The 26,258-nt window shown below is 41.8% G+C and overlaps 1 protein-coding gene across 3 annotated transcripts in view; it reads right to left on the bottom strand.

The window, feature by feature from the left end:
• rassf7a (Ras association domain family member 7a) overlaps positions 1-26,258 on the bottom strand; it is a 45,384-nt gene that overhangs the window by 3,008 nt on the left and 16,118 nt on the right. For all 3 annotated transcript variants that reach the window (XM_079568526.1, XM_079568525.1, XM_079568524.1), the window contains 2 exons: positions 4,103-4,303; positions 1,178-2,073 (listed from right to left, as the gene is read on the bottom strand). In XM_079568526.1, coding sequence (XP_079424652.1) covers positions 1,178-2,073; positions 4,103-4,205 — 999 coding nt within the window. In that variant the 5' untranslated portion in view covers positions 4,206-4,303. The remainder of the gene's footprint in view (positions 1-1,177; positions 2,074-4,102; positions 4,304-26,258) is intronic.

The following is a 26,258-nucleotide window of genomic DNA, read 5'->3' as shown; positions in this document are numbered from 1 at the left end:
ATCAAGCGTTAAGAGTAGATGTACAAACCTCCTCACACTATAAACTGGCCGCCTCCCAGAGGACTTCAAATTCATCAGCTCTCATTATTGGAAATTTGGACTTAAAGGATCCCCTGCAGAGGAAGAAGCATCACCTTCACACGGACAGATTAAACAAACAAGCCAGTCAATCAGTCTTAACTGCCTATCCATTTGTGTTGAATCAATGTGGGGGCCCGCTGTAGCCTCAGCCGAGTACGTGTGTAATTAGTATTGGACTCTCCGACAGACTGCTGAGGCGCTTCACACCTGCGAGTCTACCTCCATTAGCCTAATGACAGGGAAGGTGCGCCCATCAGCCCTCACTTAAACAGCCTGTCGCCACCTCGACACATCAGCCACAGACCAACGAGAAACCTTCCAGCTCAGTACTTTGTTGATAAAGCCCGCGGGTATTTTAAGGAAACAAATGTGTCCTATCCCTCCAGGCGAAAACTGTAGTGGCAACATCTTTGTGGTTATAACTGCTGAAGATAAATTCTTCACAGGTGCATGTTATGACATGCTGTTGTGAATGACAATCACAGCTTTGTACTAAAGCAGACTACATGTTGTCGCCAAAAGCAGTGAGTCTCTGTCTGTAAGAGCCCCTCAAAAAGTAATGCATCTTTTCAGCTCAACCAGGAGTCACCCATATCCATAAGGATGTCACAGCCAGCAAATGGGCTCATTATTACAGTTTTATCACCTCCCTGGCCCATTTGATTTTACATGAAGCTCAGGAGAAAAATGTCTTGCATTAACATATAATGGATGAGGAAACTAGAAGTTTGACTGGGTTAGGCATTTATTGATACAGCCACAACTATGACAACCACCAAAGTAAACAAACAATGATGCCACAGACTGATACTTTAGCAATTCCAGTTCAGGACTTTGTTCAGTTGCTATAAATCTCAGTTTTTATATACATAATATCCTATATATTTAATGGTAATTCATATCATTCATTAATATAGGTCAGCATTCAGCATACAAATTCAAATCAACACAGTATGTGCTTCATTAGTCTCTAGTGTAGTCTGCTGCAGGACTTGGGGAGGAGAGGGTGTAGTGTAGGTGTGTAGAGTGCTATACGTTTAACACAGTTTGTTTCGTTAAGTCTTTATAGTCCTTTCTCAGTCACCTCTCTCCTTACCTGCAGCAGAGACTCTGCTTTCCCCAGGGCCTTGTCAGTCTCAGACAGTTGCTGGTCCAGCTCTGAGCTCTGTCTGTCCTGGCTCTGCAGCTCTGCCTTCACAACGTCCAGAGAGTCCTCTGGTGTTGTCTGGATCTGGATCTCCCTCTGGATCTCCTGCTCCAGCTGATCAGAACGCACAGAGAACTCATGGAGGCGTCTGCCACAGTCGTCCAGTGTAGAGTGAAGCTCCCCCAGCTTCCTCCTCATGCCAGTCTCTCTCTCCATCTCAACCTGGAGCTCGTCCTCCCAGTACTGTTCATGAGCGAGCTCTGCTTGGTTCCTGCGCACCACCTGCTCGAGAAGGTCCATCTCCTCCTGAAGGTGAACGTCTGAAACAGGGGATGGGCATGGAGAGGGGTAGGAGCGCTCCCACGTGTGGGACTCTCTCTCCAAAGCTTCCAGCTGGACCTCAATGGCCCTCAGTCTTTCCTGCTGCTGCAGGACCCTTCGGAAAACCTCCTCTTTGGACGGTCCCACGGGAGGAGAGGGTGAAGGGGAAGTAGGGGAGGGGGAGGCCCTCTGCTCAGGGGAGTCTCTGGGAGACCTCTTAAGCTGCGTGGCTTTGGTTTTGGGAGATGTGGGAGACGCTGTTGGCCCCAGGTTAAACGTGAGGGATTTCTTGGGCTGATTGCGTTTTAAAGGCTCCGGTTCCCACTGTCTAGGCAGAGGTGTTTGTCTGTCCTGTTTTGAGTTAGGTCCATCACTGGTGCTGGGGCCAGTGCGCCTTAAGAAAAACTGAACTTCACTTCCATGTTGGCCCAGCTTGGCTAAAGACTGCAGAGGTTTCTCAGTGGCTAGCAGCTGCCGCTCGGTGTCCCTCAGGCGCTGGATCAGAACATAACGACCCGTCTGGCCTGTGGACAGAGAAGACAAGGGTTTAAACGTCTACAAGCAAATGAATAACAAAATCCTTTTTGTTTTTAGTTATAGACACTTCGTGACTCAGAAGCTGCAGCAGAACAATCAACTCCCTCCCTCTGGACTGGAAAGTAATGCACAGAGAAAACAGCATACAGCAGACGCATTGTGATGATGCCAATATCTCTAAGCCCGAGACACTGACAATAGGACTAAAAAGCCAATAAATAATACTTTGCACAATGTCTAAAATGTTCATATATTGAGGAAACTGAAATTTCCACAAGACTCTGAAATTAGGACAAATCCTCCCTTATGACTTGGCGAGCAGCTCACTCACGGAAGGAGAGTTCTAAATGTGGAGTGGTGTTGTTTAATGCTGCTGTGGCAAACAGAGATGTCTGACCCAGGAAATGTGGACGAGCTTTAAGACAGGAGAAAAAGAATGCTGAAATATATCTTTTTTTTTTAGCATTTTATACTTTATGCAAAATAATGCACAAAAAAAGGAATTTCAGTGATTTATGTTGAACTTTTGAAATCACAAAAGCCTACGTTAAATATAATCTCAGTTTTATTTATAGAGCAGATGCAAATCAGTCGTATTACCTTTCAAATTTCAATGCGCAATAAATTAATTAGTTTAAGCAAATTAACCATGTGCTCCAATTTAACACAGTTTGTAGCCTAATAGCAAGTGCAGAATGCAGCACTAGACTTTAGACCTTGAGGCTAAAACTGACCTAAATCTTGTGTTTTCCCACAAAAACCAGGCTCGAAGTCAGTGCTTCATATGAATAGGCTCAATAACTATAGTGAAACCAATATCAACTGTACTTTGATCGTTTTTAAAGGTGCATTATGGAACTTTCTAAGTGGAAAAATTAGTGCTTATTTGAGCTTTTAGTGACCCAGCAGATTAGCATGGCGCCTTTACCTTCCATCACAGTGGCTCCAGGGTCAATTGTTTTTTGAGTCTCTGGGACCCTCTCACCTGAAACTTCAAAACAATTGATCCTGGAGTGTCACAGAGGCCGCTGTGAACGAAAGTAAAGGGCCATGCTGACCACTCATGCAACCATTGGGTCAATTTAAATTATGCACAAATATATATATATATTTCCCCGCATAAAAAGTTGCATAATGCACCTTTAAAGGGACTATGCAAGTTGTGATTTTTATCTTCACTACTGCCACCTCAGGTCTTGCGTGTAACTGCAGTTTCGATATTAAGCTCATGCCTGACGGTATTTCGGACCCGAACTTGCTACTTGCGCAACACCATAATGCATTGCGCCTTGGGGGGGTCGCTAATGTAAACAATATGGTGTTGCGAGCTTTCATCAACATTAATCTTCCAAATACCTTAAAAAAATATCTAATTCCACAAAACCAAAGCTTAAAAATATCCATACCTTTCTAACTATTGATTTTGAAATGTCGATCGGAAAAAAGCTCTTGTTAACCTCGCGTGTAGTGCGTTGTAGTTCCGGATACCGTTTTCGATTGTTGGAGCAATTATGAGCACAGCAGAAGTTGTTTTTCATCATTGTTTGGCTGTAGCTTCACTCGCACTAAAAGGCCTCCAGCTCGTAGCTACCCCCCAAGGCGCAAAGCATTATGGGTCATGAGCAAGTAGAGAATTAACAGCTTTTTGAGTGACAGTGCAGCTTTTAGCGGCAGTTGTGGTGAGTAGGTCTAGGCTCATTCACATTAGGACATTGTTAAAACATGTAGGGGGAGGAAAATACTAAATTTAAGGTAAATTCTAAATAGGCTCTTGATGTCACGTGAATGCAACCTAATTAAAATTTTGATCACTTTTATACCAGTGATTAACAAATAACATTGACATCAACATCTGCATCATTTATTTCACCCATAAGTGAGTTGATTTAGGCAAGTTTAAGGTTGTGAGGGCTTAGAGTTCAGAATTTCACGCAAAGGCCCTCAACAAAGCCAAGCTCTGCTCAAAGTGGCATGCCTTGTCTTTGCTCCATTTGCATTTAGTAAGATGGAACATACCAATAGCTTGGGCCAGAGCAATGACCACATCCTGGCAGGACGTCTCCTCAGACAGGCCACACACCACTCGCACCACTCCATCCACCCACACTTTGAGCTCCATCAAGGACTGGGGGGGGGGTGGCCCGAGGCGCAAGAGGGTGTTCAATACGAGTCAGTTCAGCTTGGCTCCCTTCTGCTTAGCGCTGCATGGCACTGGCTCTGTAAAAGAAATGAAAGGAGAAAGAGAGAGAGAATGTGGTTAGCGGCGGATCAATCATTACACACATGACGTCATCTGACCCTTGTTGTAAAGCTCAACAAAGGCATTGCATACAAATGGCACTCCGTTCGAATATCTGTGTTTACCCTAAACAGCGCTGACGTAAGATGTCAAACAATGGGAACATCAGTGAATGGTAAATTTCCAAAAGCAAGGGACAAAAAGATTGCGAACCCACATTTATTTTTGTTTAATATTGTCTAGTAGTTTGTTCAGCGCCTCTGAGGTATCTTGTGGACCTCAGCACATAAATGCCAATCTGTAACCCAATTAAATGCGCTGCTGCCCTCCCTTCAAAGCAGTTATGATAGCTTACAGCCAAGGGGAACGGACTGCGGAAAGTGGAGCAGCTTGCCCGTGCCAGGCCTTAAGAGAAGGTGCTTGCGAATACATCAAAATAAAACAAGTCTGCGTTATGTTGCTGTCACTCAATGGGATCAAGAGAGAAAGTTCCCCAGCGCACTTCTGGGCAAATGACTATCAGGGTTTTTAATGCAGCTTCAATCTCTCTCTCCTTTTTTTTCTTCTTTTTTTTTTCACGGCTAAGCTTCAAAACAAGGTAATAAAACACCACAGCGCTCATAAAAAGTTAAACGCCTTGGGCAGCGATAGCATTATGAATAGGTCTTGGCACGGGCGATGAAAAAGTTTGTAGCCTACGTGGTGGGCGGAAAAGAAAAGACCACTTCACCCCAAAGTCAGACAGATGGTTTGGTCTTAACTGCCCACTTCACAATGGGAGATGCCCCACAGTTTTGCACTTCATTCAGGAACCTGGCTCTGCTCCACTGGCTGCTGTGGTGGAATGCACTGAGCCCGGAAGAGATCGTATTTTTTCTTTTTTTTTTTTTTGCTTTTAACAAAATGCTGACCTCTCGTTGCCTCCCCCCTTGCCACAGATCTGCCCGTTCTTCAACACATGACTTCAGGGTTGACTAGAAGCCAAACACAGCAAGTAAGTTATGTGATACGGCTACAAAAACACCTGGCAATACACATGAAGAACAAAACATACAAGAAAATGACTAAAATGTTTTGGAAGATAAGCAAAACAAACACTGTAGCAACAGTGGAGCTTGGACCGACTGTGCAGTGTTGCAACTGTAATTAGGTTGAGCCATCTGAGGAATGAGGAAAGTGGATAATCATTTACTGCATCTGCTCGTTTCAAATGGTGCAGGTGAGAGAGGTGAAACTCAAACGCGCTTATCATTTAGACTCCAACGCAACACTACAGGCCGGTTTGAGGGAAACCTACAACAATTAAGCAAAAGTAAGCTATTCAATCCCAGCCAACTGTGTAAACAGAAAGTACAGTATGGCATTCTTTTCTGGGTTCTGACAAAAGCGCTTTGGAGAGAAACACCTTAAGCCTTTTGTAACATGAATAACAAAACATCAGTATACCATTCGTGAGTCTGTGCAGCTGGTAATGTGCCACATGGATGTAGTTCACAGAAAATCCTACAATCAAGCAAAGAAAAGAAGTGCACCACATTTCCCATTAGGGCAGCTTCGAGTTTGATGAGGGCCTTATGCAAGGTGCTAATTGGGGCCTTAGTTGTAATACATATTTCCTTATGAAATCTTTATCCATCTATGCCAGGGGTATTCAAGTTTTTCTCTAGTCAAAAGTCCAGGGATCGAACCTCCTAATCGTGGCGCAAAGTAAAGCCCCACTTTCTCCAAATCCCAAAGTTGGAATTGATTGTATTTTCAGCAAGTATTTGATCTCTGATATGTTTAATTTCAATTCTCAAAATCATCTTAGGGGCATAGAGGTTACATGTTAAAGTTAAAGGGCAGCCGCCAATCTTTCGATCCAAACAGTACACTAGCGGAGAATGCCACTCTCCCATGATGCTCGGTGCTTGTCCCTCCTGGCCGGTGAAATGTGATCATGTGAGCGAACAGGAAATAAACAGGCCTGGCAGAGAGTGTCTCGGGTTGCTGTCTATTGCGCTCTCTGTCTCTCTTTCTGTCACAGGCAAAACAAAGCTGGGAACGAGACATCCTGAGCAAGGTCTGTGGAGTCTCAAGTCGCCCGCAGCCACACGTAACGAGGGAACTTAAACTCAGACTGAGACGTCACACTTTGAAAGCATCCCATCGAGTGTCTGTGCTCCTTGTGGTAACAGATATTAGCTTCTGATACTGAAGAACGGCATTTATAACTAGAAGTATGCTCAGGATTTTGTACACATTGATGAAATGATTTGCAATAGCAGAATCCCACTGGGGCATAGTTAATTAAAGTTGAGCAAACGAACAAAAATAAATGGTGCCGATGAATTTTTCATTCGGTTGCACCCCCAAATGTAATTTCAAAGTGCTTTGTGAAAAATGTAGCGGTTTTAAATGAAGCGTAATGGAACATATCCATTCTGAATAGAGCAGGGGTTCCTATTCAACTGATTGTGTGACCCATCGCTTACCCCAGCTCATTTAAATGGGACACACTTCATTATTATCATTCAACTATGGTCCATAGCACAAGGAAATAAAACAAACATATGCCGGAAACATGTTTTCCTTTGGACTAGAAATGCAACTGAAGGTTGGTACAAAGTTAGAGCATGAAACTGCACATATTTAGGGAAAAATAAGATGTCTTCTTATTATGGAATCAGAACTGTCTGGTCATTACCAAAATCTGCACTTATATTTTGGGTCATTACATACAGTATTTCACAGAAATGTGCAGTGTGAAATGGGATAGTGGGCAGAAAAAATGTTCACAACATAAAGGTTGGCATAGTGCCCAACATATGTGCCATATGTGGTGGGCAAAATACTCATCATTAGAAATACAGATACATCTGGTAAAAATATTACTGGCAAGTATTATGTTTAGAAAATGCATACGTAGTCAAAGGGAAAAAAGTATGAAACATTTTATAATATTCAATCTTAAATTTTTAGCTTAAAAAATTTGGAGATTGTGCCCAAATTCCCCATATGTACGGCAACAAGCAGGGGACAAAACTTCTTCCTTGTGGAGAGCCAGTGGCATTAACAATACATGTGCACAGCAGCAAGGTCTTCTGTTCATAAGGCTTATAAATGGGACTCTGTCAACTTAATTTTTTACTGTGGAGCCTTTATAGAAATGGAGTGGAGTGGAAAGTATTATACATTTATCGTTCAAATGCGTGAAATGAGTAAAAGTTGTAAGTTCAACAAAAATATAACTCAAGTAAAGTCAAAAAAGGATTCATTTACTTTTATATATTATGCCATTATGCAACACATGCTTTTGAAGCACCATACCAAACTCCAATAAAAGAAACATAATATTGTCTATTGTCATCCATCTACCCAATTCCCAGTGCTTATCTGATAGAAAGTTTGTATCGACAACTTCTCATAATGACTTTGGGGTTTTGCAGAAAATATCTCAAATAGAGTGAAGAAAAAAATTCTGAGCCCAATTAATTAAAAAGTTTGCCAAGAAGTCTGTGACATTATGGAAGCATTCAGCTGAGTCAGTGTGCAAATAACACAGAATCATTTGCACATGTCTGTGAACGCAGCCCATGTAAACAAATGAGGGGTTTTAAATTTGTAGTTGCACCCGCCCTTGTGACAAAAGCCAAAACTTGCAGCCATTCACCTTCGGGCCAGCACCAGTCCCTCAAAATAGAAACTCACTTCCCAATTCCCACCTCTTCTTTCCCTGGACAACCCCAGGCACTTTAGCTCAGACTGTGTTTCAGCAGAACTTATGAGTAATGGCCATAGATATATAATTTTAGGGGCAATCTGAATCACACCAGTTTCTGATATCCAATTTCAAGTTCATATTGTATGACCCAGTGCTACATCAAGAGTACTAGTTTTAATATGCAGGAACATATCCGACTCTGAATTTCAGATAATTACATAATTGCAGGTATTGATGCAGCATGTAGATTCACCAAGCAGAGGCATATTATACAACCACAAACACTGATTCTTTGGACCATTCTAAAGATTATCACAAATACCTTTGGCCTTGTTGTCCTGCTTTCCTAATCATGGGTCCGTCGCTTAATTATTTCAAGCAACTAGTTTTACAAGAAAAAAAAAAAGCGACATAGACTTATGCTTTGACGATACTTGAGTAGTATGGGAGGAAATGGATATGGATACACAGGCTAGACAAGATATATCACAAAATCACTGAGCTCTTTAATCTGACTAATAGAATAAGAGCTTAAAACTAAAAGCGAATTAAGGAGAACTATGACAGTTATTGTGGCAGTAGCTTAATCATTTGGTGCACAAAGAGGAAATGTAGCTATAACTATGACTTGATAAGAGCCTTTTAGGAGCAACAGGTTGGAGACCTTTGACCTACAACATACCCTGCAGGCCAATCCTCCAGCTAGTTACCATTACCTGACTGGATCTGTGTGTTTAACTTCTTATGCTATTTACCTATAGGCATTGAGCATAGTCCAGCTTTGCTCTGCGTGTAAACATATTGAGAGCAGCTGACAAAATCTTGACAGCGAGTAAGACAGAGTAAGTAACACTGACTGGAAATCACTCTCGGACAGACAGGTGAAGAGTGAGCGGACATATTGGAAGAAGGAGCGTGGTGTGTCTCCCTTCTCATCATCCATCCCGCTAACCCCGCTTTACGCCTTTCATCACCCTGTCGCGGCCTTCCTCTGCCGCCCCCTCAATAACAGACTGGTTTCAGCTGCAGCGCGGATATAGGAGTCAAGGCAGAAGTAGTTAACGTCACGCTCCTGGGGACACGGCGCTGGGGCAAGATCCGACTTGTCTCTATGGCCCTCTGAGTGAGCCCAGTGTCTGCGAATAGATGGAGCGATTCAGACAGGGGCACGTCAGCGATAAAATACCCCGGCTATATCTCCACCAAAGATGAATGGAGGTATGTATGAGTTTTGTGACCGTTTTAAAGTCATTATTCAGTTCAATGTGCCCTTTAAACATTAACTAATAAACTAATACAAGAAATTGCATGCATTTCAGAAAAAAAGAAGCGCGTAGATCCTTTAATATATTAAGGCCGCACTAAGTAACTCAGTCATAGCATGCTACGTTTTTTTACTCATTAATTGTCCGTGGGAGTAAATACTACGCTGACAGAAAAGACAAAGAGAGAGAGGGATACTGTACATCCAATTGCACAATGGAGATACTTTTTTCATTCAAATTTGGCTGTAAATACTGTTTAAGTGGTGCAAGCCCGCAGTTAGCTTTGCCCGTTAGCCTGTTAGCCTCTTCTTCGTGATTCCATTAGTGTGTATTGGGGTCTTGGGGTCGGAGCAGGGAAAGCTGCAAGTCGCCAAATCGTCCCCTCATTACTTGTATTACCCCAGAGGGACTATGAAAAGGATTTATTAAGGTTAATAAGTTACTTAGTACTGCTTTAACGTAGCATTTACAATTTTCAGATTCAGAGCCCGATAGTTTGCACAAATTTTTACTAATATTGCGTCGTCATAACATCATAAGGTGTCGTAAGTCACATTGATGTACCAGACTATCTCAATGTTGTGCAGTACCCACTATAAACCCAGCATCTATATGGTTTTACTTTGTAGGTGTATTGTGCAACTTTTTACGGAAAAAAAAAAAGTTCAAAATCAATTTATTTGTAGGCTTTCTGGTGAGAGGGTCCATCAACAGCGCTACCATCCAAAAGGTTGATCCTGGAGTGTCCTAAAACCACTGTGATGGAAAGGTGCCATGCTGACCACTCATACAGCCGCTGGGTCAATACAAAGTCAAATACGCACAAGTTGCATAATGCACCTTTAAGTATCAAATATAGTTTCGGCACGTATGTGGAAAATGTTGTCTTGAGAAAAGTTACTACAAAAATTGGCATCTATTTTTCGCTACTTCTGTTCTTATTTCGGTTCACATTCTTGATCATAATAACCAATAAAAATCACCTAGAGTTTCAGATGAGAAAATCCACCATCTTTCAAAGCATCCATAAATTTTGTTTCCAGCCACCCATTACACACAATGCACTTAAGTTTCACGACAGAGAACAGCTACAATGGCTTGATGTGAAGTGTTTGCAACTGCGAGCAGATGTTCCTTTTAGGCCCTATCCTCACAGAGGTCACTGCAGCCCCGAGCAGTTACGCTATCTCCCCAGACACACAGCCTCGGGAAACAATAGTCGACAATACGCTGATGTGACCCATTGATGGACACACAGAATGACCACACAATAAAACCCATGATATCAGAGTGGAGTAGACAAACTGGCCCTATCAGTGTAAACACAGACGGACCGATTGAAAAAGGTTTATCTTACGTTTCTCCCCCGACTCCTATTTCATAAAAACGTCCACTCTGCTTATGCTTTAAGGGTAAACTACAGGACTTCGGCGGATGACACCCAGGACAGTTTGTTGCCATGATAATAGTTCACACAATAATTTACTACAGTATATCTAAATGTTTGCAGATTGTCTTCAACATGTTCATAAGTCTACCCTATAGAGATGTTGAAAGCCTTTGGGGAACACCTTTGGAAAAGTCTAGATGAGAAAATGGTAAGAATACAATAAACCGTGGTAGCCTCAGCCTGCAGCCCAAGGTTGGCACGGTCAGTCGAATGCACAAAAGCCAGTAACTCGCTGGCACAGAGCAGCCTGGTGTCATCGCCGCTGAAGAGACATCATTGTTGCTCCGCGGGCAGCTTTTTGTGGCCCCTGGCATCGCTGAGTGATTCCACTGCCCGGGCTTTTACAGTCATCCATGTGTCACTGATAAAACTAATAAAACATAAAAGGCATGATAGTCCCTGTTGTCTGCTCACACGCCCACTCATTTGCCTTTGCCTTTTCTGCATTTAAATTCCTGTGTGCTGTGACTATTGAAAGTTTGCAGAGGACGGCCCTTAGGAAGACCGCACACTACCCGCTCTAAACGATCTTTTAGTTTCAGAAATTGATCTTGTCCTTGTGGAAATGAAAATAGATTGAAGTTGCTGGCATGACTACAAGCAAGGTCTTTCAGTATTTATTAACTAATAAAGTATTATTCATCTTTCAAGCACTGAGGCACTTTCTTTAACAGAAATTTGACAAACATCTGCCCGGATTATCCACGTCCTGGGGCATATGAGAAACGTGTCTTTTATCGCACTGACACGTTGCCTTTCAAAAACAGATGTTGCAGGACAATTATTGTGAAAAGTGTCTATATTTTTGTCTTTAAATTTCCCAGGCTGAAAACATTATGAGCAGGGGTTCGGTGCCTGCGGCCACAAAAGCAGGGAGTGGTCCGTGAGACGCGTGAGGAAATCGTATCAGACATCAGAGGGCTTCTGTGGGGCGCCATTACAGGCTATTAACTTTTCAGCGTAGACAATGCTCTGTAGAGGCGGTTTGGTGCATTTAATCAAGCTTTTATTGGGTATGAAACGCAGTTAAAAAGCTTCAAAACAAAGCGTCAGTTTTATTGCTTGCATGTGCGGTGTGGAGTGGAAGGGGAAAACAAGTGGTAAGCAAACATTTAAAACATTTTCGGAATGGGGGCCCCATTATAACGACATTTAAAAGGTTTGCCGTGTAAATTTCTTCTCTTTGCAGCTGTCGAGGTCATAACACATTGAACTCAGAAACAAAAGAATGCAAAGCTACATGAGACTGGGAAGTGCACCAGGAACGACCCCACATTTGAAAGCCCGCATCGGATGATGTTGGCACTCAAATTGCCTTTACCAGTGATTCTCTCTTACCACTGGTGGTAATCATAATCATCTGCAATAGGTTGTGTTCATTATTCAGTTGGAACAGGGGCCTATACTACTATACTAGAAATCTCCAATCAGATCAGATATGTGTTGAGAGAGAGAAGACGTTGAACTTTGTGACCGTTTTTGTATCATGTGGATAGGTCCAGCTATTATGGAGATATTAGCCAATAACCTCTTAACCCCCACCTGAACTGAGCTCATTTTGTCTAGATTGGTATTACCCAAATGTAAATGCTTTGTAAAAATAGTGACAAAACAAGAAAAAGTGATTAAAAAGTAACAAAAACTCCACAAAAACCTTACGAAAATGCAACAACAAAAAACTGACAAAGCAAGAGACAATCAGTTTTGTAGGCCTTAGCTTTCAAATGAGGCATCACACTGGCCTATAGGCTGCCAAGTATCCGGTCAAGAAGCTTTGAGATTTGGTTAAGGCTGAACTGGATGCGCTCGGTTAAGGCGGGGGTTAAGAGGTTAACAAAGTTCGAAAATTCAGCATTTGATGGTGACCATAGTTACCACAATAGAATTCTTAGCTGTGCCACTACCTCTCCATTTTTTGGGGTAAAGTTGTGACGTCATGTGAACACAACCTACTTCATTCCTTTAAAGTCTAAAGTAAATGATTCCATTGTGCTTTAGTAATACCTTCAAGTGAAATGGTAGACATTAGTTAACACCCAATTTAGACCAAATCTAGTCCAAAGAACCTTTTTAGACTCGGTTTAGCCCTAACTTGATCTAGGCCTGGTGGTACTTGGTGTGTTCTAAGTTCAATAACTACTGGCTTCTAATACAAAACATGCTAATCATTCACTACCACCTATTGTTTTACCTGCTTCACTCTGGTCAAAACAATTACACAAATAGAGTGTTCAATATATTTAAAAATCTTGAATAATGCAAAATAACCAGTTGTGTCTTTAAGATGCTACTTGTCAAAAAGTTTTCACATTAACGTTGGTCTAGCTTTACACTTTCTAGGAATAAGTGGGGACCATGCACTGCTATTAATTAGACAACCATTGCTCAGTTTCAAAGAGCTTCACTTCGATTCCTCTCTAAAATAATGCACCCTTCACAGCACAACCAATAATTTCTCTGAGGAAAATCTCTTTGCTGAACTTTCAAGTTTTGAGCAAAAAATTTCCTCACACATCAGCCTCCCCCTCTTTTGACGTGCTAATAACAGCGCAAAAGGAATCCGAAACACTTGTTAATAAGCTTTAGTCTTGCGATTTGCATAAGGGGTCTGTCTGTGCACCTTTCTCCGTTACAATAACTGGCTCGTCCAAGTGTGAAATCTCAATAAGAGGGGATCAGCCGCCATTAATACAGGGGACACGTTTCATCCAAGGACAAATATGTTTATAGGAGTTTGAACAGAGTGAGCTGAGCCAATACACCAATACAGCCAATACACAAACTGCAGCTGATATCATAACACATTTAGAAACAATAAAAATCACCAACAAAATAAAGTCAACATTTCATTCAGTATTGGCAACGTCTGTGAACAGGTATATTGGCGTTTGGCTGGACAAAGCTGCTCTACATTCAGAGGGATTAAGGCAGATCCCTAAGAACAGTTCTGACTCATCAAGTGTGTTTCAAACGTGCATGTGCGCTTTAAAAATGTGCACTACTCCGCTTCCACTTATCCCTCAATCTATTTTCATTTTGAAGTAAGCAATGTTTTGTAGGGGTCGGTTACCTTTTTTTCAATAACAGTATTTTAATGATACTTTTTCAATACCTATAGTTAAAGCAGAACTAAATAACTTATTCTCCTAGAGGCCATGAGCGCCACTGCAGGAGTCGTAGCATGTTAAGGTTTATTACTCATTAACTGTCCGTGAGAGTAAATACTACGCTGGCAGAAAAGACAAAGGGAGAGAGGGACATTGTACATCCAATTACACAATGGAGATAATTTTTTACATTTACTGTTTAAGTGGCCACAGTTAGCTTTGCCTGTTAGCCAATTAGCTTCTTCTTCATGATTCCATTAGTGTGTATTGGTGACTTCGACCCGGTGGCAGCAAAGTTGTAATTGTGGTTTTCTGGCCAGAGATACCAGGGGGAGGTGATAGACCCCCCAATCATCGCATTAACACTTGTATTACCCCCAGAGGGACTACGAAAAGGATTTATTAAGGTAAACAAGTTACAAATTTACAATACTGGGTCCATCTCCAATGTAGAGACATGTGTCAAAAATGGGGAATAATTTGGGGGAAAATAGGGAAAAATTGTGGGGGGGGGGTTGAAAAAATAATGGGAAATAGGAAAAATATTGGTAATAAGAAATTTAAAAAACATGGGAAAACGAGAAAAGATTTGGGAAAAAATATGTTTTAAAAAATGGGAAAAATGGGGCAAACACTGGAAAAAAAATAGGGGATTAGGATTTGAATATAAAGATTTTTTTTTGGGACCTATTTTTTCATACTTTTATCGATACTAGCTGTACCTAGACTTTTTTTCCGATACCAGACTGGCATCGTTTAACGGCACCCAGCCTGAATGTTTTGTGAAAGTTAATGTAATGATAAGAGCTGGACATGATCCCCTCCTCACAGGTTTCTCACCTGCGGCTGTCACTACCACTAGAGTCACACTCTGTAAAATTCCATTCCAGTGTGAAATTCCACTTGTCATAAATCTCCATGCTGATGGATGGTAACCTGGGTCAAACCATCAGAAAAAGACAAAAAACATACTGTACTAAAATGTTCTGTTCTAACTTTTCAATAAACCGCACTTGGCATACTTTGATGTTTCATTCAAACGAAGCACACACCCAAAGCGTATGAGTAAGCGATAGTTTATACAGCTATGACCTCATTCATGCAAAACCTGTGTTGACTTTCCTGTTCTTGAATACCAAAGAATGAAATTATCTTTGGTTTCAGTGACAAATCTCTTGACAGACAACAACCAGCTCGAGACAGTCAAAACTTTTCATTTAGAACTTTTTAGACGGGGACTCTGCACTCGCTGTCGCTCAAGTGAAAATGTCTGTGCTGTATGCTTAATCAGCAAAAGGGTAAGCCAAGTCAGCGAGGATAAATCTGGTCCGTCGAGAAGTCATAAATGGAGTGAGATGTCATGGGCAAAACAAAAAGTCCCAATTTATGCCGATCTACGTAACATAAAATAAGCCGAACAAAGAGCAGTCAGCACCTTGTTTAACCAAAGATAGTTAAATATTAAGCTCTATAAATAAATAAAAACACCCTTTTCCCCCAGGAGTCTACCTGAGTTTACATAGGTGACAAGGTGCAGTATGGCGGCTGCCGTCACGTGACTAGTATACTACCAGGATGTCAAAATTACAGGTTGTCCAGGGTTGCACGTGGCTTGTGACTCACCGCTGAAAGTGAATGGCCTACTTCCAGTATGTACCTGCTCATTGCATTGCTCCTGTTCAACCAAAGAAGTGAGCCATGTGGATTAGAAATTTGCTTAATGCTTACTCACAAATCCAGCCACAGAGGCCAGAGCGGCACAAGACTCAGCGGAGGTCCGACTCCGGGATGAGCACTTTAGCAGTCACCGGGGCTTAGCTTGCGAGCACAGACGTTGGCATTGTTGGGTAAGAAGGCTGTCAGCCGGATGATGGGCACCCACGTGTAATTATATACTACCACCCTGAGTCAGCGAAAACCTGCCAGGGAAGGAGAAGTCTGCCCCGTTCCCAGAAAAAGTCATACGCAGCAACAAATCCATACTGGATAATTCGCGCCTAAAGTAGCATGTAGTAGGAAGCCGGAGAATGAGAGTGACAGGGAGACGTATTCAGCTATTACGTTCCCAAAATAATATCTTTCGCCATCTGAAAGTACACAGGCAGACAGTCTGACTCAAGTTTAATAGTGATGTTTAAGAAAGCCACTAATTTAAAAGGAGCAATTTTCAACAGGGTGTGAGTCAAAATGAGTAGGCTAAAAATGACCAAGACATGCCATTTAAAGTACTTTTCAGAATGACTTTTACTTACTGGGCTGCATCCGTTTACAATTTTAGCATAGTTTAGCATGGCATACATAACTTAACCTCTTCATCCCCTCTTGAACTGAGCACATTTTCTCCAGTTTGGCTTTACCCAGATCTAAAGCTTCTGTCAAAATAGCGACAAAAACGAGAACGCAACGGAAAAGCTTCAAAATGAGCCGATGAATGTGCGACAAAAAATGGACAAAAAAGCCACAAAAGAGCAAAAACTAAAAAGTGACGACAAAAGCGACGTAAGTGCAACAATAAAGAAAAAAATGAGATGGGAAAAGTACGTGAAAAATGTGACGACAGGACGAACAGGAGGAAAAAGATCAGTTTAGATCAGTTTTGGAGGTCTTAGCTTTCAAATGAGGCGTTACCTTGGCCTATAGTGTTAACGCTTTTAGATTTGGGTAAAGCCAAACTGGAGAAAAGGCACTCGGTTAAGGCGGGGGTTAAGAGGTTAAAAGAAAGTAGTGTGTTCATATAAATCAGGGGTGTCCAAACTACGGCCAGCGGGCCAACTGCGGCCCACGGCCCACTTTTAATTGGCCCACGGCAAATTCTATAAATATAATAGATTTTTTTTCTTTAATTGAATATATATGTGTTGTTTTTTTACTTTAAGCATATTCAATAAACAAAAAGCATAGTTAACATTTTATTGAATTTGCCAACTTTAATACAATAGAGGTGAAGTTATATATCTGACCTCTACTGAGTGCGGCCCAGTTGTTTGTATATTTTTCTGTATGTGGCCCTCAGTGAAAAAAGTTTGGACACCCCTGATATATATGCTTGTATGATGATGAAGATGACAATTACAAATTTAAATGGCACTACAACCACCAAGCAGCAAAGAACGCCATGTTTGAGGGCACAGCCATTTTTTACTTTTGCAGTGCTACAGTATATCTTGTATATAAAAAAATATTATGTCCTAACTCCTAAGCTAATTCAATCATGATCCAATCCAATAATATCTAATAGTGCACAAAAAGCTATCTTGGGGAATTGGCTTACAGCAACATTTTCATCATTTTTATATACCCGGAAAAGTGTGATGCAATATGCAACAGTTCTTGTCCGAAATGGAGGGAATTTTGCCATTAGCATGCCCGAGGAAAAATGTCAGTGTGCGCCGTCGCCTACAAATAAAATGAACTCTCCATTCTACAGTGAAAAACACCAAAGCTCAGAGCGAGGGGGAGGCAGTTATGGGAACAGGACAGCGCAGGTGCACATTCTTGAGCAGGGATGGACGTTTCCACTACTTAAGACATAAATATGACTAACTAAACAGAACTTTTATGGCAAAGGAATACTTTTGCAGATTAAAGAGCAAAGCCGGTCCGGTGAGCTCGCCCTCTCTTCCCAGGACATCATTCTGGGGTCATGAACGCTGCGCGGGTAAGGTCAGCAGTCAACAGCCGATACGCTCCTACTCTCCTGCTGTTTTTGATTATCTTTGAAACTAAAACCCCCCGTTCCTGACAGTGACATTCCTTGAACAACTGCCAGGAAGTCAAGAAAAATCAGAGAAGAAAAAAAGGGCCGTAGGCTGCGAGGATTAACCTGTTACGACGAAGCGAAGGTCAGTCAGCGCGCTGGAAAACAGCCCTGCTCACACACCCATCCAATATTTACCCAGGGAGTTCGAACATGCTCGGCCCTTGGAGAGAGGGGATCCGAGTAAACATGACTGTCGGAGCCCTGTAACATTTACTCGTGTACATCTACTTGAGTGGGGAAGTTTTATTGGGTCAAACATTAGGTCACTCTTTCTGCCACGAGTTAAGTGAAAAAAGCTTGTCGACAGTTATTTTTTGTGTCTTTTTAAAACTGTCAATTACATCAACACAAAAACATATATTACACTTTGACACACTTATTTCTCAAGAAGTATTTTCACTTGTTTACTTGAGTAATTATTATAACTATTTCTAAAACGATTCCAAAGTGACATTACTCAGACTTGAATAAATATTTTGGCTTTTACTCCACTCCTCTCTGATGACCGTACAGTGAAAAGGGCCGTGTTTGAGTTGCGTTTAGGTGTGGGACCTGTTGGTATCAGGTCATTTAACTCTAGGGGAGATAAGTTGTCATTCCTGAACAATGAGACGCATTCATGCGACAAAAATGCAGTGGCGCTAAGATCGAGAGGAGCACTATTATATATAAGGGATGTTCTGTGTGAGACACGTTTGTGGAATGCACACAGTGTAAGCTACGGAAATAAGCAAAGCATTGACTGTAAAGAGACTATTGTGGATTTGACACTAATTTATAAAAGATGCACTCTTTTAGGTCCAGCCAAATAGTGTAATGCTGTATAGTTTGATCATAAAGAGTGAAAGAAGTTGCTAGAAGTTGACGTAGCCCAATTTGGATTCATCTGCGTGCAATTTTGTGTGGCATTGTATTAGTATAAAACGGCCAAATGTGGTTTTCATTGTGTTTTAGAAAAGAGTAAAAGCACAAATGAAAAGTGACTCCAGAAGTTTCCTCGTCTAGTCCCATGTTGATCTTGAACTCTGATTCCAAAAATGTTCAAATAGTTCATTCCAATTTAAAACAAAGTCTACATTCAGGCTGTACCTTCTGTATCAGGGTATGGAATATAATTTAGAGACATAATTAAGTGAGTCCACAAATGAGATGAGTTTTCCTGAGTAGGGCTGTCACGATATTTACTATATCGACTTATCGTTCAATAAATAACAGATGAACACTATATATTTATCGTCTGTAAATTTATTAGCAATCCCCCTATTATTTCTTTGTAAAACTTTGATTTCTAATGGAAGCAAATTGTTTATTGCAGCTTGACTGGTATGGTCATTTTTGTTCCTGAGAGTTGACAGCATCTAGTATCATTAAAGTCAATAATATCGTTTATCGCGATACTTTCTTGCCTCAATATATCGAACTTCCAATTTGTTTTTGTGTTCTATTCCTGAGCACAGGAAAGGAGGAGGAACTTTCAGGTCCAATTGGGAAGGGAGTGGGGGGGGGTTTAAAACTTCTCTCTCTATCTTTGCTAATTTTTCATTTTTCCGACTTCTGCTTTACAGTTCTGAAGCTACAGCATGTTTGTAGGCAAATAACACACGCCTTTATAAGACGACTTCTATTGTGGGTGCCAGCATGTTTGGATAGCAGCTCTCGCAGTATCTCAGCGCTAATCCCACTTGGAAAGTTTGAGGGTGGACTCTGTTTGTGTTGCCTGTGGATCCCGAGCTGCAGAGAGAGGGTGGGCCCCAGTATCTGTCTGAGTTATGGGTTTGACGGCAAACTGTCTCGCACAACTCTCTCCCTGTCATTACTCCGAGGAAGACTTACGGCCTGGCCTCTCGACGGGGGGGACGAAGGCTGCGTGGACACTCAGGCCAGCTGATTTATAGTTGATTGCCTATAACCAAGGAGCACCCCCCCTCCCCCGCGGGACATTTAGGTCTTGAGGCAGATCACCAGGGTGACGTCTGGCGTGGAGACAAACATACGCATGAAAGCCATTACTGCACATGTAGATTAGAGGCTTAGCGGTGTCAGGGCTGCTGTTGTTGAGTTTACATTTGAGATAAGTGAGCAACCCCGTGGAAACCGCAATTAAGTAGCAACCAAGTGCCGAAACTGTACAATGCTTGTTCAACACGAGGTCAAAGAGCATTGTTTGTAGAAAGAATCTGTGTTTCATCGTAAGTTTGGAATGCGTTGTCAAAAACAACATTCATATGAAATCTCTAATAAAAATGGCTTAGACTTGTATTAGACTTTACAAGCTTGGGCTGACTAATATCTCAAGTAGTCGTTATGAATCAGAAATAGCAGCCGCAATCCTGAGGCAGACTGGCAGAAGAGAGGCTGCCAATCTGCCAACCATCGACCACCATTCATTCACTCACACAGTATTCACACAGGCAAGATGGACGAAGTGTCTTGCCCAAGGTCAAAAGGGAAGTCTTCACCAGGTTATTCCATCAATTGATTTCTTCTTCCCTGATGGCACGGGCGCATTCCAAGATGACCAAGATTTATCGGGCTCACATTGCTAAGGAATTATTCAGGGAGAATGAGACATCGTTTTCACATATGGATTGTCCAGAGTCCAGATGGTAACATCAAGAATCATTGGGAAGTGCTGGAGAAGGCTTTGCACAGTGGCCACACTCTCCCATCACCCATACAAGATCAATGCATGCAACACTGGATCTTTTATAGAAGCTTATTAAACAATGCCACAGCGAATGCGTGCTTTAATCAAAGCTAAAGGCGTGTGACCTTTTATTTTTGTGGTGACTTTTTTAGGCAGTGTTTTCCTTTTTAATGTTACTCAAGAGCATACAATTAAATACTTGATAGAGTTGGCAGGCTTTACACATATTTCCCCCCCTTGGATACAATTTCGTTGTTGTTCTCAGCTAGGGTGTAATCTCTTTTTGAATTCCAATGAGACCAGTTTTAATATATAAAATATTCCGTTGCGACAAATCGATTAAAGGATATAAACTCATGAGATACTTCTTTCTTGATTGCATTACCCGACACCACACTTACAGACAGACCGCATTTTGTATAATCTGCACATTTACAGCACGAGAGTGTACAAAAGCCCTCGAGTCCCATGTGATAAGTGTAAAAGTTATCCGTCTGAAACCTAAAGCAGTCGGTGCCCCACATTTAAAAGGAGCACAGCAGCTTTTTGGAACAAGGCCCAGGTTTGAGTCACAGGGCTTGTATCTTGAGCTGTGGAGAAAAAAAGGTAACGTGACACTAAAAGTATGCCTTATCTGTCTTCATCAACACGGATGAAAGCAGTATTGAATTTGGCCTCTTTGTTGGCAGCTTGTGAGAAAGAAGGCCGTCCAAAATACGTCCCGATAACAGTGACAGTGCAAATTGTGTAGGGATTGGTGTACTTCACGATCATACCTTAGCCTTTGTCATTTCTTACAGAATAGCCTGGAATTGGGTGTGTTTAGGCTATTCTGCCAGGAGGTTGACAACAACAGACCCTTTAAAGAATGTTGAAAGACACTCCAGCACATTTTACAGCTCCGAAGACGATATCAAATGCCGTTTCTGGAAGTGGAGAAAATTATATCCACATCTGCGTATAATTGAAGCGCTTTATAAACCCAAATGTCACCCAAGAGTCACTTCCATTTCATCCAAGACAAACCTCTCCTTCTGAACGCGACTTGGTGCTGCGGCAGCCATCTACAACATTTGCCTGCGTTTGATGTGCTTGATCAAACACATCTATATTCACTGACAGGTCGAGCATCAAGCGACTCAGGGAAGAGGACAGCTCTGTCACACGCACCTGCCTGTTTTCTTCATCATTCTTGAGGTTGTATTTCTCAACTCAAGGGCTCGTGCATGGTCTTTTTTGTCATTATTGTTTCAAATTTGGGGTTTATTTCAATAATTCAATAAGAATGAATCTTTCAGGTAACACGGGTTAGGCCTCCGTGGCGATACAAAGTGTCTATTCAATATAACGATAAGATTTACAAAGTGATTGCTACGACTAATTGGATTGGACTTGTTTCTCTTGCAGGAGGTCCACAGTCAGATGCTTTATGTTTGTTTTTAACCTCCGTCAGGTAAATTCCGAATCATAAACTGTGACAACGAAATGTAAATAATTTGTCAAGATGGCTGGTACAAAATAGTCAATTATTTCAAAGTGATTGAACCCCAAACCTATTTCCTCTCAGATACACCTCTCTGTTTCCTGTCTCTCTTTCGCCCTGTATGATTTAGGATCTCCGAGGTGAGGAGGAGACATCTTGATATGTTTCCTCTGGAGTCTTGACCCCCCTTCTTGGCCTGTGTCCGGAGCCCTTGGTTGAGGCGGCGTGTTATTTACTGCTCACAGAGCTCTGTGCGGAGAGTCAACACACAGAGCACGGCTGGTTGAGCAGGGGAGCAACCTGCTGCTCATTCGCACAGTCACATGACCCTCCCATGAGGCTGACAGAGATGTTTACTGCAATCGCACGTGATGATAAAAGTGAGAAAACCCAGAACAAACACTTGGGTATGGCATGTCAGCAGAGTGGAAGAGACCGGTGATAGCGGAATCGGATCTTATACGTTATATAACATGAACATTTTTAAATGGATCCCATAATATGTGTAAAGAGAGAATCATTATCAGTTTTTAAGCATTTTTACAATAAAACTATAAAAGTTCTACTCTGTTTTCTTTAATTATGGCACAAAGTTTTATTTATTAATAGGGGAAGGTGTTCAGCAGGACTGAGCAATTAATACAATTTTAATCCAAGGTGACCAGGCATAGGTGACCCAGGCGGCCGACTAGGGCTCCATCTGTTGGAGGGGACGTCAAATTGCACTTTAATTTTTGAACCCCGTGCTTCCACCATCTACAACATCGCTGATCTTCAGACAAAACTTTGGGACAAAAAGTGATACTAACGGCCCTTTGTGTTGGAAACTAGAAATGTCAAGCATCCAAGCGAGCCCACCCTGGTCCTTCTATGACTCTGGAGAGCCGTGTAACATCGTGGTGAAAATCACAATATTATATGACAATTATACTCATAATAAAATTAATAAAAGAAAACTCGGAAAAATGCCTTGTGCATGTGCGCTAGAGAAACACACAGAGATATAGATGAAAATTAGTAAATTAATATTATTTCTATATTTTTTTTATGTTGAGGAGAGGGCTAGGGGTGTGCACATGTTCAATCTTGCCTAGGGCACCAAATTGGCTAGGGCCGGCCCTGTTTTAATCAATCGATATGTAGCTTTTAAATGCTCAGGTCTACAGTCAACTCTGTGGAGGATTCACACCAGCCAAACGCCCTGTCGCTGTGTCTGGGGATCAGTTATTAGTCCTCAGATAATGAGTTTTCTGGCTGGCTTTTTTAACAACATGAATAAGTTACATAAATGAACCAGTCTTTTGAACTGTTCTTTTTGAATTGGACAAATCCCCATTTAAATCTCTAAATAGATGGTACGGATGAAAAGTTGAAGTTTTGATTGGGTGGCAGGAAGAATACATTTATCAAGGCTAGAGGAAGTTTACTCTGACCGGACCTGACAGCTCTCGCTCAGGTGAACTTTCCGGGCTGCTGGACACACGTGGGACCGAGAGGTGAGACGGGGCTTTATATGGACCTGCTATGATTCAGCTCCTCGTGTGCGCGCTTGGGCTTTACCCGGAGGGGCCTGCGCAGCGCTCACTGACCCACGGCAAACACCTTCCAAATCAACCCCTAAAAGGCTCCACTCCAGACAAAAAAACAAGTGCTCTGCGCTTCACAGTCGGCAACAAAGCGCTCCCCGGAGGATGTGCTCAGATAGACCCAGAACTGTGTGCTGCTTAACAAGACAAAAATGTGAACAGGTTTCTCTTAAAAGCAACATCTAAAAGTAGAGCGCAGTGAAATTCCTTCTCCAAATCCCCTGCTTCCTTTGGGTAATTATAGGCTCTTGGAAGACAAACTACAGGTTGGCGTGTTTGTCTTCGGCTGTGTGGGTACAACAGGTGACTTAGGCCCGAAGAGGCTGGGCTCGCTGCCAGGCCACCGCTGCTTCTACTGCATCATGCTACATGATGTGACATTCCATATGGTTAAGTCAAGTTATCAAACATTTGGCATTTTGATGGATCGCTCTGGTGGGAAGCAAGCCAATAAAAAAAGAAAGTCTGTTTTTTTTTTCCTGGTAGTGCAATAAAAATGTGTTATTTTTCCCTTGCATATTGTTAAAGCCGACATTTGTGAAATATATCTTTGTGCGTTGGGCATACTATGACAGTATTGCTCCCTGAATGTTGTGAATCGTGCTTATAAACTCATCCGTGTGAAGAATTGGGGTGTTAGAATTGTGTTGGGAAAGAGTTTAGACTACAATAAACAATTTAAAATTCATGCTTTCCCTTTAAAAAGTTCATGCAACGTTGCAACAGTTCGGGGAAAAAAATTATAACCCCAGATCACCAAGCCACATCCAAGCTACTACATCTAAAAGAAAGACTCACTTTTCATTTAAATTGCCCACTTTGCCAAAGTTCCTTAAGAACTTCCCGAGACATCCTTAAAAAATGCACTTCATCAAAACTAATGTTCTGCCATGTTTACTCCGGTGGGGGAATAAGAAGTTTGCAGCAGTAAAAACTTAGCTTGGAATGATTTATGGAAACGAAGATTTGATAAATTGAAAAGTGGGTTGAATTTGGATTGGAAATGGGCTGCTGGAGGGAAAATGAGGTAGCCGCTTTTTGAGGGATGTGAACGCGTCGCGGAATGGAGCGGATCAATCTTTTATCACTGACGGAATGTTTTCCAAATGGATCCGATAGGAATGCCGGGATTTTTCACAACATAAAAGACGAGGGAAAGGACAGGGGGACAGAACAAGCAGACATCATTTCAAAACAGGACCTATTTCAATTACCTCCTGGCATAAGCACATCTGCCGGAGTCTGGGAAAGCTCCTGATAAGGGGAAATTAAGTCACAGCAAGGGGACAGGCCTTCCTCCTCATCTATCATCCCATGATACAGAATATCCCTGTGTGCCTGGATGGACTGGCTCATGGAGAAACAAGAGTCCATATTCCAGTCGGTAAAAAGAAAAGACACATTGCAAAGCATAAGACGATTCCAATCCGCTTTTCTCAACTGTGAACGCAGGCAGGGAAAACAATGGAATATCCAAGAGACAATAAAGGGTGAATGAGCAGAGGAGCTAAACAAATACGGTTGGAGAGCAAGCTGCAGACGGATGTCCGTTGTGGTACTTTTCCGGGAATACACAAGACAAGGGAAAATATTAAAGACGAGACACATTTTCAAAACAAGGAACTGAAACAAAGAATCTTCCCAGATGTTTTGTTGCTTATTTGAAAAACCAAATCAAAATTCTCAGTAAGAATCCAAGAAAGCAGCAGTTCTGAAAACGCTATCCCAATCTCCACACATCATGCTTATAAACCGAGACACACTGCAAGAACAGAACAATTAAACTTGATTCAAATTGGCTGTACATAAATCAATGTCTAGTTCAAGCTCTGATAAGTTTAAAGGGGTGATTTGCACTTCAGCCCCTATATCCACTGACACTATCTCCCAAGTTCACCACAAGCAGCTCCTAAGCACAGATAACACGTGATATATAACTGTCCAACTCCCACAGAGGCCCTCGTAAAGATGCACTGGGCTCCTAATCAATGTTTCTGATTGGACGTCCTGCTAATGAGCTCTCGAGTCTCCCCCCCCACCCCTCTCCTATCTCTCTGACATATACCGCGCTGAGAAAACCTTAAGTAAGACGCTTGCCCATGCATAGTGATGAGTCGAACGGGTTTAAGAGCGCCGTGGAAGCATTAGACATGCACGGCGCGCGGCAATGTAGAAGTGTAGTGTGGCTAAATGGGGAGAGAACATGTGGGGAAAGAGAGCGAACTTTGGCCATTAATTAATCTTTAATCCCACGCCGGGTAAAGAGAGACGAGAGTGTGACGCAAGGGGTAACGGATAGCCAGCACTTGTCTATTAAGTCCCATTGTGGCTAATGTTCGCAAGCTCAAGAGTTCAGCTATTAAAGATTCAAATGCCTGTGGTTCGAAATACGATTGATCACAATCAAAATCACCATTTGAATGGCCGTAAAGCAAATGAACAACACATTATTACTTCAAACAATACAATATTCTGTCAACATGAGGTCTCATATAGAAAACAAGTTGTTGGTCAAGTTTAGACCTCTACAAACATGTCTTGAAATGCTTGTGATTCTTGTACTAGTTTAGCCGTTTGTATTTCAATGTTGTCTCAAATGGAAACTCCTGAACTTGAATGTGAAGCGAGAGCTGAATCTTGCCTATAAAAGCTAGCTAACTAAACACAATCTCACTATTGTCAATATAAATGAGGCATTTTTCTAAACCTGAAAGTCCCATATTATGCTTTTTAAAGGACTTCAACATACCTTAGCGCTTGTGTAATAACAACAAAGGTTGGAGTTTACTTAACTAGACTCTCTGCTGGCAAAGAATAAAGCAAAGCAGTTAAAAAAGACTAAAAACAATGGGTGCTCTTTAGTGAGGCCAGTGGAAGAATTAAAGCAGCAAAAATAATTAGAAAGAGACTGGTGGAGCTGTCTGGGCTTTAA

Source organism: Gobius niger (assembly GCF_951799975.1).
Source record: "Gobius niger genome assembly, chromosome: 12".
Lineage (NCBI taxonomy): Eukaryota > Metazoa > Chordata > Actinopteri > Gobiiformes > Gobiidae > Gobius > Gobius niger.
Note: the sequence above shows the minus strand (reverse complement) of the source record. Positions and strands in the feature narration are given on the sequence as shown.